This window comes from Lepidochelys kempii, chromosome 2 (assembly GCF_965140285.1).
Source record: "Lepidochelys kempii isolate rLepKem1 chromosome 2, rLepKem1.hap1, whole genome shotgun sequence".
NCBI classification, from domain to species: domain Eukaryota; kingdom Metazoa; phylum Chordata; order Testudines; family Cheloniidae; genus Lepidochelys; species Lepidochelys kempii.
In genome coordinates, this window is record NC_136381.1 from 240,801,596 (window position 1) to 240,818,448 (window position 16,853).

The 16,853-nt window shown below is 39.5% G+C and overlaps 1 protein-coding gene across 6 annotated transcripts in view; it reads right to left on the reverse strand.

Moving 5' to 3' along the window:
* Positions 1-3,692: 3,692 nt before the first annotated feature.
* The window catches only part of ARHGAP12 (Rho GTPase activating protein 12), a 140,704-nt gene continuing 127,543 nt past the window's right edge, over positions 3,693-16,853 (reverse strand). For all 6 annotated transcript variants that reach the window (XM_073334405.2, XM_073334404.2, XM_073334401.2 and 3 more), the window contains 6 exons: positions 15,715-15,834; positions 12,825-12,923; positions 10,417-10,494; positions 6,436-6,570; positions 5,376-5,478; positions 3,693-4,626 (listed from right to left, as the gene is read on the reverse strand). In XM_073334405.2, the coding sequence (XP_073190506.1) occupies positions 4,452-4,626; positions 5,376-5,478; positions 6,436-6,570; positions 10,417-10,494; positions 12,825-12,923; positions 15,715-15,834 (710 nt within the window). In that variant the 3' untranslated portion in view covers positions 3,693-4,451. The remainder of the gene's footprint in view (positions 4,627-5,375; positions 5,479-6,435; positions 6,571-10,416; positions 10,495-12,824; positions 12,924-15,714; positions 15,835-16,853) is intronic.

The following is a 16,853-nucleotide window of genomic DNA, read 5'->3' on the forward strand; positions in this document are numbered from 1 at the left end:
AGAGGAAGTCCCTTCTCTTTGCAGAATGCCTTATTAGATATTCTGTACCTCCCTTCTTCAGAGCAGAATGTCTGACTGTGCCTGGTCTAAGTTTATGGCTTATGAATTACCAATTGATTCCAAAATATCACTGCTCTTTTCTGTGTCTGAATAAAATTGTTTCCTTTACAGGAAACAAAAAGTAGCATTCTGCAATTGACTACCTAAAGTACAGCTATTTAATTATGTTAGACTGAACTTTTAATTAGACAGTACAATACTTTCTAACTCATCTTCTCTACCAAATGCTGTTTGGATTTGCATGTCATAATGCAGAGGATGCAATAAAGGGGGGGGATTAATCATGGCTTTCAGTTGATGGTAGCTAAAGTTCAGGACAGTCTTGCCAGTTCATAAGACAATTAAATTCAAGAGATTTTTTTAAAAATCAACAGAAGGACACGTCAAGTCAATTTGAAAAACTATTTTATTTACAAGATTGGATACATTTATTAAAGTACAGGAACTCCTCACTTAACATTGTAGTTATGTTCCCGAAAAATGCGATGTTAAGCGAAACGATGTTAAGCGAATCCAATTTCCCCGTAAGACTTAATGTAAATGAGGGGGTTATATAGATGTGTCACACGTTTTAAATGAAAAACTTAATACTGGTACACAGTGATGATGATTGTGAAGCTCGGTTGAAGTGGAGGAGTCAGAGGTTTGGATATTTCCCAGGGAATGCCTTACTGCTAAATGATGAATTATCAATTGGCTGAGCCCTCAAGGATTAACTCTCACACTCTACAAGGCAGCAGGAAAGGAGGGAGGGCAGAGACAGAGAGAGACACCCTGTGTGTGTTTCAGAGGTAGAGTTGTGCATTTCCCCTTTAAGTATGAAGACTGAGGTCAGAAGTACATTGCCTTGTTAATTAGACCAGCAAGCTGAGATCCCACTGCAGCTGCTCCCTCTGTCCCTGTGTCCCCCCTGCTCTATGGAAGATGGGGTAAGCGGGGTGCAGGAGCAGGGGGGAGGGGGACATCCTGACATTAGGCCCCCTCTTTTTCCCCTCCCCCACAGCAAACAGGAGTCTCAGGGAGCAGCTCCAAGGCAGAGGGCAGGAGGAGCACATGGCAGTGGCGGGAGGGACAGCTGAACTGCCGGCAATTGATAGCCTACTGAGCAGCTGCTGCACAGGGAAATTAGAGGAGCAGATAGGGGGGCTGGTTCCAACCACACACCAGCTAGCTGCAAGGGGCTGCTCTTCCTGCAAGTAGTGGACAAAGTAGGCAGCTGCCAAATGACATCAGAAGGGAGCATTGCACAACTTTAAAGGAGCATGTTCCCTAATTGATCAGCAACGTTAACAGGGACAACTTTAAGTGAGGAGTTCCTGTAGTCTTTATCTGTGCCCAGTTCTCTGCATTGATCCATGGTAACTACAGCAAAATTTCCTCAATACCAAGCTTGGGCTATTCTAAATGTCACTTTTTAGTGATACTATATACAGCACCTCCATGAGGCATGCAACTATTGCTCATGGGACAAAACTTGAGTTTGTAAAACAAGTTGACACCACTACACAGCCACAGTGGGGATACAGTCTCCAAGTCTGAAAAGTTTGGTATACTAATGTCTCCAGTTTTAATAAAAAAAATCAAGTTTATATTCTCACTTTTATGCATTTTTATTTCTATTTTGGGCTCTATACATTAGATAAAACTTTTATAAAAATGTAAATAGTTACCTTTACCTTTTCCACTGCTCAGCTTTCATCAGTTTGTGTTCTGTTCCATACTGACTTTGAAAAACTCAGTGTAAAAATAAAGACCTTAAACTTAAAAGGTATGCCAATTTCAGGAAGCAGCAAGGCAAGTGATTAATCCCAGACATGGAAGACACCATTTGCTACAAGTTTATTTCTATCACTAGGGTTTGAAAAGGAAGCAAGAGATGTTAAATATGTAAACAAACTGCCATGGTTCTAATGTGCAAAACTTCTAGCTGGTGTGCTTGTCCTTTGCCATCAAGTAGATCAGTTTTATTTTTCTGTTGATTGCAGTATGTGTTTAACTCTTGCCACATTATCTGGATTTTTTGGGAAGTATTTCCAGCTCCCCAAACTAAAAATTAGCAACTTAAAGCTTTCATATCACTTGCTGCACAAAAGATATAATTATATAACAAATACTTAATTCTCTGGGAATATAATGTTACATTCCCCATGGTTAAAAGAGGATATTCAAAAGAGGTATTTTCTTTTTCTTTGATTACCTCAACACTTAGACAACATGATCTGTAATTAAACAATGCTATTCAGAGGAAATTGATTTTTTTTTAAATTGGGATTTGAATAAATTATAACAAATTTCAACTTCATTTATATTTCCTACTAGAATGATGTGTCTCAGAACAAGTATCAAAAAAAGAAATTATACTTTTAAATCTCAACAGGAGGTTGAAAATGCAACACTGATTTATAGAAATCACGATTCTCACCCAAGTTATTTTGCAACAAACCGCAAGACTTCACCACTACCACAATAAAAATAAAGTGAGAAAACCACAAGATTAGTCGTCCCTTCTTTTATCTACAAAGACTTTTTCAAGCAAGCTTTCTGCTGCTGGAATTCTCACCTTGAACATATAAAAGAGATCAAAGGCTAAATGAGATAATTTCACCACTTGTCTGTCTTCCTTTTGTGGGCAGGTGATATGTGTTTGGAGCATATCAAACATTAGGACAAAAATACTTGTGTGGAATACTTATAAATATTTGCAAATTTAAACCTATAAATTACCCATCTTTGTCATACAATCCAACTACTGTTCAGGGAAAAGGGGGATTCTTAAAAGTTTCAGTTAGACACTATTTTTAACCACAGCCCAATGACTTTGCTGCAGGAAATAACATTTCAGGCAGTCAGACACAACTGAATATTTGGGAGTGTTTGCAAAATTCAACAGGGGACTATGTCATCCAAATTTGGACTAGCAAACTCCAAACTAGCTAATAGTTTTCTTTATTGAGATTAGACATAACAAATATCAGGTACAGCAGTTAGTCTAAAAAAATACATTTAAAAATCTTCAGTCGACCATGCTCCCTATAACAAAAATCTTCCAAAACCAATTTATTTTACAAATTAATCTACATTATTAATGTAAAAAGAAATTCTCAAATTTAGCATTATGTCATTATTTCCAACAAACATCTATTGGAACATGTTTCCATTATTTGCAAATGTTAGAATCTGTAATACATTTTTCTAATGTATCCTGTACATATTAAATAACCTAAAAGGCTCCTCTTGTAGTGCATTAACAATTTAGCAAGCACACAGTATTTTTCCAGTACCATTTGCATTACAATGCCTTGCCTGCAAATGTAATTAACATCTAAAAAAGTGCACCTGTTTAGTTTTTCGAGGAAACCTAGACCTAGACCTCCACTGGAAGTGTTACATTACCTGTAGCTAATCTACCCATGATTAGAAATGTGCAACTAGAAGGTACTTTGAGACTATACAACAACTGAATTATGTACATCAGCCAAAGGTCATTCAGTCTTTAGCCTGTATTTACATCCAAAAATGTTCTCTACCACAGGATCATACCAAGAACTCAGTACAGCATTAGATAATGATGGTATTTAATTAGAATTGTTAACTGCAATTCAGTATAGCACAAAATGTAGCCCAAGAAATACCCTGAAAAATGGATGTGTGTATTAAATAAAACTCTAGTATGTCACAGAACAAATCCTCTGCTGGATATTCTTACAAGTTCAGTGTTTGAAATAATAGGGTCCTGCTCTATCAAGCAACTAGAAGATCCAGCAAGGATGCAATGTAATACAGTTTTTTTTAAAAAAAGCAAGCCTCAAATGAGGGATTATTTGAATTACTGTAAACCACACTGGCCACTGTTAGCACTAGTTTAAAGACAGTCACACTACATGCAGAATCCCTGCTGACAGGATCCACACAGGTTTCAGTACATAAGCATAGGATGAAATTTTATTGTCACTACAAGTATCAAAAAACATTTTTGAAGCCAGTTGATAGGGTTTTCCTCACCCTACCAAGTGGTGAACCTTTTAAAAAAAATCCATTCCAGATTATCCAGTCTGAGATTAATTTTAGCTTCTCACCAAGAAATCCAGTGTATATGCTCGTACTAGAATTGCAATTTGTAATTATTAAAACAGGCAGAGTACAAACTTTGAAATATTCGCAATGTAATAAGTGAATTATAAAGAAATTCAAAATTTTATCATTAACTTGCATGAATAGCAATTAAATCGGTCAAACACTCCTCCCATTTCTTCCCTCTCATCCTACTGAAAAGTGCAAAATTGAGCTGTCGCTTGGTCCACAAACACAATACATCGTGTACACTGAGAGATTTGACTCCTGATGGAAATCTGTTGCCAACTCATCACTTCAGTTTTAACTCTGAGAAAACTTCAATATCCAAAGATGGAGTTCAGTTCCAGCAAAATTAATTCTACAATCTGATTCTGGTACACAGTGTGGACTGCTATGTTACCAGTCTCTTTCTCTGGCTTTAACAGAGTTGGTCCAAAAACTATTGCTACGCTTTGATAAGTCATTCGGTTCTTTTCTCCATTTTCTACAACTCTGGGGGAAAAAAAGAAGAAAATATGCTTTTAAAATAAATTCATCGATGTGAGAGAATAATGTGTTAACAGAGAAGAGAAACAAAACCAAATCAGAAAAGGAGTACTTGTGGCACCTTAGAGACTAACCAATTTATTTGAGCATGAGCTTTCGTGAGCTACAGCTCACTTCATCCGTGAGCTGTAGCTCACAAAAGCTCATGCTCAAATAAATTGGTTAGTCTCTAAGGTGCCACAAGTACTCCTTTTCTTTTTGCGAATACAGACCAACACGGCTGTTACTCTAAAACCAAATCAGTAATTCCTCATAATATTTATTCCATATTTACTGTCATTCATGAAACATGCCACTATTGTAATCATTCTAATCATTTAAAATATATTTGACACTAGCTCTGTCCCTATAATCTAAAGTTTAGCAGCTAAAAGCACAACTAATAAAAACACTGTCCAAAAGTTGGGTTTGCTTCTCCATAAGCTTGTATAAACACAAACAAGTGTTTTGCTTTGATGAAGCACAACGAACATCAAAGGAAACACGCTTAGAACCTTCCCCCAGGACTTTTAATGTTTGAACACTCAGCTTTAAGAAAGGTGACTAGATGTCCTGATTTCATAGGGAGAGTCCCGATATGTCTCATATAGGTGCCTATTACTCCACACCCCATCCTGATTTTTCACACTTGCTATCTGGTCACCCTATCTTTAAGGGAGCTCTGCAGTACATTAAGACTTTTTCCTCCTCCTCACCTCTTGAGGTGTCTAAAAAGTATCTGCATGGTATCCTGATTTGGCTTTGGCAACTGTTTAATTAAATCTTTGACAGCACGAACACGCTGTCTTGCTTCTTGTTCTGGAAAAGATAAAAGGCAGATAAACCATAAATTCAATATTTTTATTGAAAATTTTGGTAGCATATAACTTACCGAAAACTGAACGAAGCACACAATTTTACAGTGCTGATATTAAGTAACACATTGCCACCTGGTGGCCACATTGAATATTACAGATAATCTGAAGGTAGTAACACCTTAGAGACAAGATGGGTGAGATATCTTTTACTGCAATGGCTCTCAACCTTTCCAGACTACTGCTCCCCTTTCAGGAGTCTGATTGTCTTGTGTACCCCAAGTTTCACCTCAAGTAAAAACTACTTGCTTACAAATATCAGATATAAAAATACAAAAGCATCACAGGACACTATTACTGAAAAATTGCTTACTTTCTCATTTTTATAAAATAAATCAACTGGAATATAAATACTGAACTTACATTTCAATGTATACTATACAGAGTAGAACAAACAAGTCATTATCTGTATGAAACTTCAGTTTGTACTGACTTTGCTAGTGCTTTTTATGTAATCTATTGTACAATGAGGCAAATATCTAGATGAGTTGATATACCCCCTGGAAAACCTCTGCATGCCCCCAGTGGTACACAGAATCCCTGGTTGAGAGCCACTGTTTTATTGGACTAACTTCTGTTGATGAGAGAGACAAGTTTTTGAGCTTACACAGAGCTCTTCTTCATGTCTGGGAAACGTACACAGTTTCATAAATAAATACAACGTGGAACAGAATGTTTAGCATAAATAGTTAACACATTCCAAGGACCATTCACCCACCTTGTCTTTAACATCCTGGGACTGAGAGCTACACCACGACTGTATATAAGGTAACACCTTTATAAAATTTCATAATTTCTCCTTTTTGAACAGTGAAAAGGAGAAAATATTACAATTAAGTGTACTGTGCATATTTAAATATTTATGATTTATGAAAATTCTGTGCATGCTTTATGGACTTACTAATTGCATTGACGAAGTCATTGAAATGATTATATGTGAAGAGTGGTTCTGGCAGTTCTCTGAAAAACATTTTTAGAGCTCCTGTGATGACATGTATATCTTCCCATTTACTGTCATTCAAGTCCAATTTCTCATCTGAAAGAAAACATGAATGATTACTATAATCTAGCAGGTGTTTATCATTAATTACTTATTTCCTACACAAGTTGAAGAACAATGGGGTGGGATTCTTATTACCCAGTGTGAAGGGGCCAGAGGAAACAGTTACTTACTATAACTGTGGTTCTTCAAGATGTGATTCAAACATGTATTCCGCTTAGGTGTGTGCATGTAATCCACATGTCTAACAGGGAGATCTCTCTTTAAGGGTATGTCTACACTGGAAACTTCAAAGCGCTGTCCTGGGAATGCTCCCGCGGCGGCGCTTTGAAGTGTCAGTGTGGTCACATGCGAACACTAGGAGAGAACTCCCCCAGCGCTCCACTCGCAGCGCTTGGAGCCTGTCTACACTAGTGCTTTAAAGTGCTCAGATTTGCTGCGCTCAGGGGGGTGATTTTTCACCCCCCTGAGCCAGCAAGTTAGAGCGCTATAAAATGCAAGTGTAGACATACCCTAAGAAATCTATTGGAAGGTGAGAAGGAATAAATTGTATCTGTCATTGTTGCTAGGCAGATGCACAATTAGCACTCCACATCCAGAAGTTTCTGGAATTGGGTGTGGTAGTTTTGGATATGCTCAATAGGTTCCCTATTGCTGGACTGATTTCTGCATCTCCAGGTGCTTTTCTGCATCTCCAGGCACTGGAGAAGGGCACCCAAAGGTTACAATGCACACCCAGAATGCCAGAGCCAGATAATTTTACCTAGCAGTACCCGTAGAGGGATGGTGCTCACACCTTCTTGCTGTAGCTCTTCCCCTGGCTATACGAGGCAGCAGTGCCCAAACCCCCATCAGTTCCTTCACACTGAGCACCTAGAGCGCAGTGCAGAGACGATGGAGGGTAGATCATGGAATAAAGGTCTGCATCACATCTTGAAGAACCACAGTTACAATAAGTAACCATTTCTTCTTCTTTGAGTAGATGCAGCCATGTATTCCACTTACATGACTCACAAGCAGTATCCCTGGGATCGCCTGACCAAATATTTGCATCCTCTGGAAGATGCAGTAACTGATCGTGTAGAATGAGCTTGCACATACTGAGGAGGCATAGCTGAAGCTATTTTATATGCAGTCTTGATACAAGATGTTATCTATTTAGAGATCATTTGTGAAAAGATGGCTTGACATATCATACGATCTACATATGACACATAGGTGAGGCGAAGCACAAAATACTTTAGTTCTGTCCAGATAGAAGGCTAGACATCACCTGACATTTCATGTATGGAGATGAATGCGGCTTAGAAAAAAAACACAGGTAAATATACCACCTGGTTCAAATGAAAAGCAAATTTTTGTCTAAAGTCGTTTGTCTTTGGAGAATTGTGTATAAGGAGGCTCTGCTATCACAGCCTGCAACTCTCACACTCTTCTTGTGGATGTTATTGCTACCAGGAAAGTAGTTTTCTGACACAAAAGCAGAAAGGGACAAGATGCCAGGAGCACAAATGGAGGTCCCATTAAAGTTGCTAGGACCGAGTTAAGAGACCACAGAGGCAATGGCTCTCAGACCAGAGGATGGAGATGTAAAAGCCCTTTTAAGCATCTTGCCACAATGGCAATGGAGAGGACTGATCTTCCTGAATGGGTGGGATGAAATGCCAATATAGCTGCCAGATGTACTTTCAATGAATTAAGTGCAAGACCTGACAACCGAAGGTGCAGCAGATATTCTCAGAATCCAAGGGCAACCTCTGATTTGACAAGGGCCATGGTGCCAAAGCAGACCACATGGCCTGCTCAAGCAGAGGCTGCTTCAGATGAAAATCCCTCACCACTTGAGAGTCTGTTTGGTGAGCAACCTGCAAATCAAACACCACTCATTAACACGGGCTTTGCCTAGGCACAGCAAGCACCGTGTGTGGGGATCGTTGTTGGGGATCACTTCCCCACATAACAGACAATGTTTAAACCCTGGTGATGCCATCACTAGGGAAATAGTTAAATTACAGCTAACTAACACTAAATCTAATGAACTACATACATTAGAAAAAAATCACTAAAAATAGAGGGATTATGCGGTGAAAACCACAACAGAACTCCAGCAACAGGCTGTGAGAAGGAACGGGGGGGGGGGGGGTGGAGTGGCGCCACCTCATTCAGCCAGGGGAGGGGCTATGGCAACAAGGTGCAAGCACCACCCTTCTACAGGTTCTACTAGGCAAAAGGTCTCTGGTTCCAGTGCCCTGGGCATGCATGCACCTAAGTGGAATACATGGCTGCATCTACTCGAACAAAAACGGGGAGAAGAGTTGGAGCAGTGCAAAGGGGTTTTAAGAGCTCCACATTTGTCTGGGGGAGTATTCTCCCAGCTCAGGCATTGTGGAAGACACCTGAAAGACTTCATTCTGATGAACCGTTGCAAGCCCTGGTGTAAGATCTCAGCCGTGTGGAGATTCTGGGCAGCACTGAGCCCATAAGGCAGCCCTAGGTAGGTTGCTGTAACTCAGACAAGCCCACTGGTTTATCTAAGTTATAAAAAGAGCCGCTTCAGACTCCAGAGCAGCAAAGAATTGGGAGGGGCAAAGGTAGCTTAAAGCTACTTTAGAGTCCCCTCTCCCTCTAGGCCAGGGGTGGGCAAACTTTCTGGGCCAAAGGCCATATCTGGGTATGAAAATTGTATGGAGGGCCATGAATGCTCACGAAATTGGGGGTTGGAGTGTGGGAGGGGGTGAGGGCTTCGGCTGGGGGTGGAGGTTCTGGGGTGGGGTTAGGGATGATTAGGTGGGGGGTGCAAGAGGGTGCTCCAGGATGGGACTGAGGGGTTCGGAGGGCAGGAGGGGGATCAGGGCTGGGGCAAGGGGTTGGGGCACAGGAGGGGGTCAGGGGTGCAGGCTCCAGGCCGTGCTTACTTCAAGCAGCTCCCAGAAGCAGTGGCAAGTCCTCCCTCCAGCTCCTACGTGGAGGTGCAGCCAGGCGGCTTTGCATGCTGCCCCGTCCACAAGCGCTGCCCCTGCAGTTCCTAGTGGCTGTGGTTGCTGGCCAATGGGAGCTGTGGAGGCAGTGTGCGGAACCCCCTGGCTGCCCCTATGCATAGGAGGCGGAGTGGGGACGTGCCGCTGCTTCCAGGAGCCGCGTGGAGCCCTGGCAAGCATGGAGCGGGGCAAGCCCTGGACCCCACTCCCTGGCTGGAGCTCAAGGGCCGGATTAAAACGTCTGAAGGGCCAGATGCGGCCCCTGGGCTGTAGTTTGCCCACCTCTGCTCTAGGATGAGAGTCCTTTGCTGGACTGCATAAGGGCACAATAGAGATTCTCACCCAAGATCAGAATGATAGACAAATGTTAAATGCTAGTACAAGGTTGCTGGGTTTTTAATACTTTTTCTCTTGCTTTCCATAAGATATAGAAATATTCTATTTGAGCTTCATTCCTTTTAAACTGCCATGCCACATATGATTCAGAATTATTACAGCAGTGACTAGACAGCTTCAATTAGGACCAAGGTTCTGGTGTGGTAGGCACTGTATGAACAGATGTAGACAGTATCCACTTTGAAGAATACAGAAGCTGCTATTTAGTAGCAGTTTCATTTTGAAAAGTGCTACATATTTCTCATGAAATGTTGTCATATTATTTTAAACAGACGGACTAAAAATCACTGCACAATCTGAAGAGCTTTCTAGCAATTTTGACAAATATTCTTACATAGGGTGACCAGACAGCAAATGTGAAAAATCGGGACGGGGGTGGGGAGTAATAGGAGCCTATATAAGAAAAAGACCCAAAAATCGGGACTGTCCCTATAAAATCAGGACATCTTGTCAAGCTACTCATGCATATATTTTCAAATTGATAATACAGTTGGAGAATGGCACTTACCATGATTAACTGCAAATCTTAGCTTCTGTATCACTGCAAGATTGCCACTAACTCGGTATAACCCATCAACATCCAATCCTAAAACAAATTTTAAAATGTAGATTTTTTTTTTTTTTTTAAGATACTTAAATGGGTCAGTCTGCTCATTTTAGAGATTTCAGTTAGCAAAAAGAAAACCCACCATCAGGAGAACTGCAAAACCTCTTGTCACAATTAAAACTATTTACTTATCGGCAGAGATAGTTGCTGACTAGCATCTTGCCACTGCAAAACTTATGTTTGAAATAATGTCTAAAATGTGATGTGTACTCAGACAATGTGAAGAAGTCTTCAGGAGTGAGGTGCCCAACTCCCACTGATTTTCAATGAGGGCTGGAAGCCCACCCTCCAATAGCTGCTTTTAAAAATCTCGCACCTAATAATTAGTTAGCACAACTATTGTTTAGTACATAAAGGATTTCACTTTCTCTCTTGCACATATATATGTGCACTCTCGCTCTCTCTTTCATACCTCCACTCATCCTAAAATACTAGCAGTGAGATTGTAGGGTTTTTGATTTAGGTTTTCCCTTTCATATTAAACCTATATTTACCAAAATGTATGGTGACTAAACCAAGCTAAGTCAGTCATTCTGGAGAACACCTCAAAGTTGATAGTGGGTGACCAGGTCCACCAGATACCACCCATTCCACTGGTTTATGAGTTTTCATGTGTGTTTAATTCCATCCTGTTGCCTTACTTTCTCATGACAAGCAGATGTCCCCTCCATCCCTACCATCTTTACAGTGTTGAGGAAAACACTAGATTTGGCAAAAGGAGAAAAATTACTTCTCAGTGGCTGCTATGGCAGAAGATCAAAAGTGGTCATGTGCGGAAGACAGGAAGAATTTCTGTCTACCAATGCTCATAACCTCTACATGAATTCAGTACATTGCGTTGGCTGATACGAGTGTTGAAACGACGGGATTCAACAGCTCCCTTAATCCCATCCACAGGGAATCCTGATGTAACAGAAGCATCAGGAGATATGACGCACAACTGTCAGTAGCATCTGTCCCACCCATCCATTCGCCACTACCTTTTACTGCCACAATCTATTGATCATTCTCTCTCTGAAGGGCTAATGGGGAGGGGGATGGAGATGGAAGAGGAGGGAAGAAGCTGCTCAAATCAGTTCCCCTTAAGGTAAAAGAGGATAGCAGTGAAAGCAGCAAGTTCTGTCTCAATGCAGAAAACACACATCCACTGCAGCTTCTGGAGTTGGGTGGAGGACAGTAGAACCAGTTCCTGCTCTTCCTTTTTGTACTGAGTCACCAGACAGCAGCAGTAAGGGGGGCTATAAGTTGCACCATATTCCTTTACTGTAGCTGTTTCCCCATGGAGGGCGAACCTATTTTGCCCTGCAACATATTTTGCCCTAGCTCCCACTCAGGCCCTGAATGTGACGTGCTAGATCTAAGGTGGGAAGGAAGTGGGGTGCACCAAAAAGATGGGTGGGTAGATTCTCTTACACACAACTTGGATCTTTAGCATCAGCCACTACATGGGAATAATTTCACTACAAGGGAGTAGGTGACCCACTTGCAATAAGTAACCCACTCTCATAAGAATTCTAGTAACAACCACATCAACAAGCAGGCAAGAGACAAGTAAGGAGGCAAGTCAGGGTGGGGATAAATATGCAGCCAGTTACCTAAAAGTTTTTATATATATAAAATGCAGAAGCATTGGGTCATCTTATACATCAGGCTTTCCAAAATGTTAACATTCAATCTAGACTCACTTTAATACTTGAGTAAGAGAGATCTGCCTTCTCTTATTGTCAACAGGAAAAGAGAAGAACATGTTCAACAAATCAGGGCACTTTAACACATCAGATAAAATATAGAAATCTGGTAATCTGAGCAGTTTGAAGCACATTTTCCAAGTTGTATCTGTATAACTGGCTAAAGGAATCTCAGATGACTTAGTGTTATCTGAAGACCTTGATTCTCCACACATTTACACAGGTGTGGTGTCCCTAAAATGAACTTGTAGGAAAAAAAAGTCTTTAATGCAAGTGGTGTTTTGTTAACATAGGTAAAGATTTAAGAAGCAATTTTATTAGTTACCTACTGACAAGGCCCCTTTCAACAATCCTGTCCCCAATATGATGACCTGTTCCCAGTTCCCTCTTGCTACTCTTTGCTAGCCACGATCTCACTGGATCCTAGTTCAGGTTGCCTTCCCTCTCTACTTCCCAGCTGTTGACATCCTATTGCTATAACTCCAGCTATAAGCCTCAGACTTCACAATACTCAGTTACCAGTCATTTGGAAACCAACAGGATAAGAATTAAGCTTCCAAAATTAGATACTGACTCAGAGATTTGGAGATAAAAACCAAGAGATGAACATTTTCACCCTACCATGTTCTTCGACATGTTCAATGCACAGCTTCACGAACTTTGGCACCGAGCTGTTTTCTTTCTGACACAAGCTGGTGAGATTGGAACCAAACACTTGATCTGGAATCAAGTAAAAAAATCTTATTTATAGTTGAATGAGCTTCAAAGGATAAAACTAGTTCATGCACAACAGTGATATACTAAGAATATATGGCAACACACCCTTAGGTAACAAGAAGCAACAGGCAAGGTTTTCAAAAGAGCTCAGTCCCCATGGGGAGCAATGGTAACTTCTGAGTGCTGAATGCTTTAAAAATTCACCCCCAGCTGTGAGTGCTGAGCACTCTTGACAATCTGGCCCAACACTTCTGGTGATTCGAGTAAAGGGATGGAAGTTAAAAGACTAGTTTATTAAATACTCTTCCACCAACTCACTGTATGACCTTGAGAAAGTCAATGAACTTCAGTAAAATCTGTTACTATCACAATAGGCGGAACTATAAAACCTCGATACATACTTATCCACCTATCTTAGGTTTTGTTATAGCTCTCAACACTGAAGTATCTTAAATGCTTCATCTATAGAAATCACTTCGATACCCTCAGGTGAATTACTATAAAATGTCATGCATATAGTTACTGTAAGAATGGACCTTAAAGGATTTGCATGTTTTATGTTGTATTTTGCACTTGTATGAATAATCACAGGATTATACAATATATGCTTACTGTAATCTTTGTGCCCAACTTTTTTGTATGGAGATAGGGAGTACCAATAAGGAGTATTTAAATTACAACTTTTGGCATTATCTTTAATGTTACTTTAAAACAATATTTCACTGTTTAACTTAGTATACCCCTATAAACAGAGCTCCAGAGCTATAACAAGTGCCCTCACATTGCAATCGGATCCATAAGGGTGGATCCTTGTATCAGCGCACAGCTCTGTTGACTTCAGTGACGCTCTGCACAGGTGATCCAACTGCAGGATTATGGCATAGAAGTGGATACCCACAGACAAAATTATTTAGCAAGACACTCAAGCAGTTTTTGAGCTTTGTCGTCAAAAGGAGCTTGTAACAAAAATAAAGGAAGGGGACAGGTTTCCACTGAAACACAGAAAGAAAACCAGCATAAAGGCCAGTGAGATGCATGCTACTGTATAACAAGGAATCTTGCAATGCATCAATTTAAATGCTTCAGCAATATACTAAAGATTCTGCATTTATCATATTTCATGTCAGAGCTGAAACTGCAACCATAGTCTGGTATTTGTACATTGCATTCCCCTTTGCTCTGCCAATTATGTTGGCCCTTGTCTTTTTCCTATGCCCCCATCTTCATGCCTTCTTCCACAGTGCTCCAAGGGCGGAATAGCTTCCTAATTCAGGTCCACCAGACTTCACTTCCCCATTTAAAACCTTTCTGAAGATTCATTTCTTCTTTGAGGCCCAAACACACACAAAAAATACATACTTTCAAGTGTTTAAATGATCCTCCTTCCTTTTGGGTACCCCAGGTTTCTTTTCTTTCTTTTGTAGGTTGAAATCTCTCCCTGGAGCACAGACTGCCCTTGTGTTTACATCATGCACAGCACCAAGCACGTTTTGGCTCTTAATAAATTAAGTGGCCTCATGTTCCTGAAATGAGTGCTAATGAGTTTTGCATCATTGGAGCATAATGGGAAATCCCTAGAGTGTTATGGATATTAATTATCACACTGTGCCTCAATGTTTTCTTCCATTGTTTCTTCAAAGTATTTTCCTTAATTGTACTTTTTTCATGTAGTAAAAGCACATTTAAAAACAGTTACTCTAATTAATGCATGCTGTTCTGCAGTGTTTTCCTAGAGATTGTTTTTTCAACATTTTCCTTATTCTAATCACCTGCTTTTGTAGTTTACTACACTTTTGTAAAAGCTTTTGTATTTTTGTGTCTGTTAACTAACAGCTTCTGTATAACTCAATGCACAAGGATAATGCCGAATTGCAGATTTATATTTTAAAATATACTAACAGCACCAACTTTAAGTTTAAATGCTTGCTCCTTAAATAAAAACACCTTTATTATCTCCAAACACCAGCATTGCATTTGTGCACGCAGTTCAACTTGGCTCAGTGTTCACACCAACTAATTTCTCAGAAGTTTACACACAGTGCATAAAGTCAGTTCCAAGCTATAAAATGGAATGCAAAGCTGCAGTCTGGGAAGAATTCCCTCCATCCCAAACAATTAAAAATCCCACAATTTACTTTTGTAATTATGATCTGGAAATATGACATATTTTGTAAATGTTTGGGCTCCTATTACTTAAGCTAAATTGGTTGAAATTGACATTAAGTTTGACAAATTTAATGTCAGATAAGAATTTGGCTTGGTATATTTCTACTGACATGAGCTATAACTATATTTATTGTATGTAGTTGACTTTTAATTATGAAGCAGTGCAATGTATATTGGACAATAAGAAACTAAGTCTAGAATGAATATCAAATCAATTGTAAGATCATTCTGTTTGCAAACAAAGGAGTGTTGGCTTGCCAGCTGAAAGTGAAGAACAAATGGACTCTGCTTCCCAGAAGCATTACCCAAGGCCCAGTGGGTTCTTGGGACCTCATCCACCCCATCCCTTCACCTCTGTCCGTTATAATATGACAATTACTTCTTCTCTGTAGCTGAATTTGGTGACCACTAGGGCTGTTGAAAGAATGACACACACCTACCCAGAAACTGACAAACTAATCACATCTGCCATCTGTTACAAAAATAACTGGTTCCTTTTCAGTCAAATGTAGTTAACTTTATAAGGCTGGTTTCCTCTAGAATTACACTAATTCCTGCTCTGCGACACAGACATGATTGTAAAATTCAGCTTATCAAAAGGTTTACTGAAGAAATAAGGATAATTTACCCTTAATGTAGCCTTTTTCTCGAACAGCTTGTAACGTAGGGCGTCGTGTAAGAAATTTCTTCAGCTTTGTTTTTGTCTTCTTCTGTTCTGAAGAATCTATGTTGCTAGATATTTTCACCGCTAAAACAGAAAAAGTAAATTTAATATAGAAATGTAAAAACAAACTTGACAAGCATTAAATAGCTAAATAGTTTGCCCAGAGAACAATACAAGAAAAACTTATTTGAAGCTGGCAAATGCTTCAAGGGAAAAAACCAGTATATTCTAACACATTAAAATATACAGTGCAAACTATTTTCTCTATCTTTTATTTATGCAAGCACCTGGTACGTCGTAGGCACTTTCCAAACTGTCAAGAATGGCCCCTTCTCAGAGGAGCTTACGAGACAGAGGATTAGTTGCAACCCTGCCATATACACATACACGATTTACTACAACTGTACTATTTCTAAGTCAGGCTTTTTATCTTAGATTTGTATCCTTCATGTCCAACATCAAACCTCCTTGATATGAAATTACTTACACAGTTAAAATAATTATTTTCTAATGTTACGTATGAAGCCAGACACAAGAAGTGAAAAGTTTGCCTGATCACTTTGTTTATTCTGTGCATTTGACAGCGACTTTCAGGTTAATTTGTCAAAGATATGAAACTTAATGAAGGGATCTTCACTTATTGATATATCCGCTAACTTTAAAAAAAACTCTCCAATTGTGCAGTACAGAAACTTCAAATTCATTTTATTCACTAGTCCTGGATTCTAGAGCAACAAACTATTTTTCTTCCACCCAACATTATAAAAAATCAAGTTAACTACAAAAATTTGAATCTCAAATTATAAAGTATTTCTCTTACATCTTGCAAAGCTTACAAAAAACAACTGATGAAGCTAAAGCTTTATAAAACCAAACACCTAAATTTCAAATTTTTGAAAAGTAGTTATAATAATTAGTATACGGATAGTACACTGTGGTAGGGTACAGGGCAGTTAGGATTGTTTGGAGAACTTTAACTTTGTATGATCTTTCATTTGTTTATCTTTTTAAGTCGTTTTAAACTGCAATGCACTAAATGTTCTTTTTGCTTAAACTATATTATTTCCAATCTTAACCAGGTAGATATTAATAATGAAGGTTTT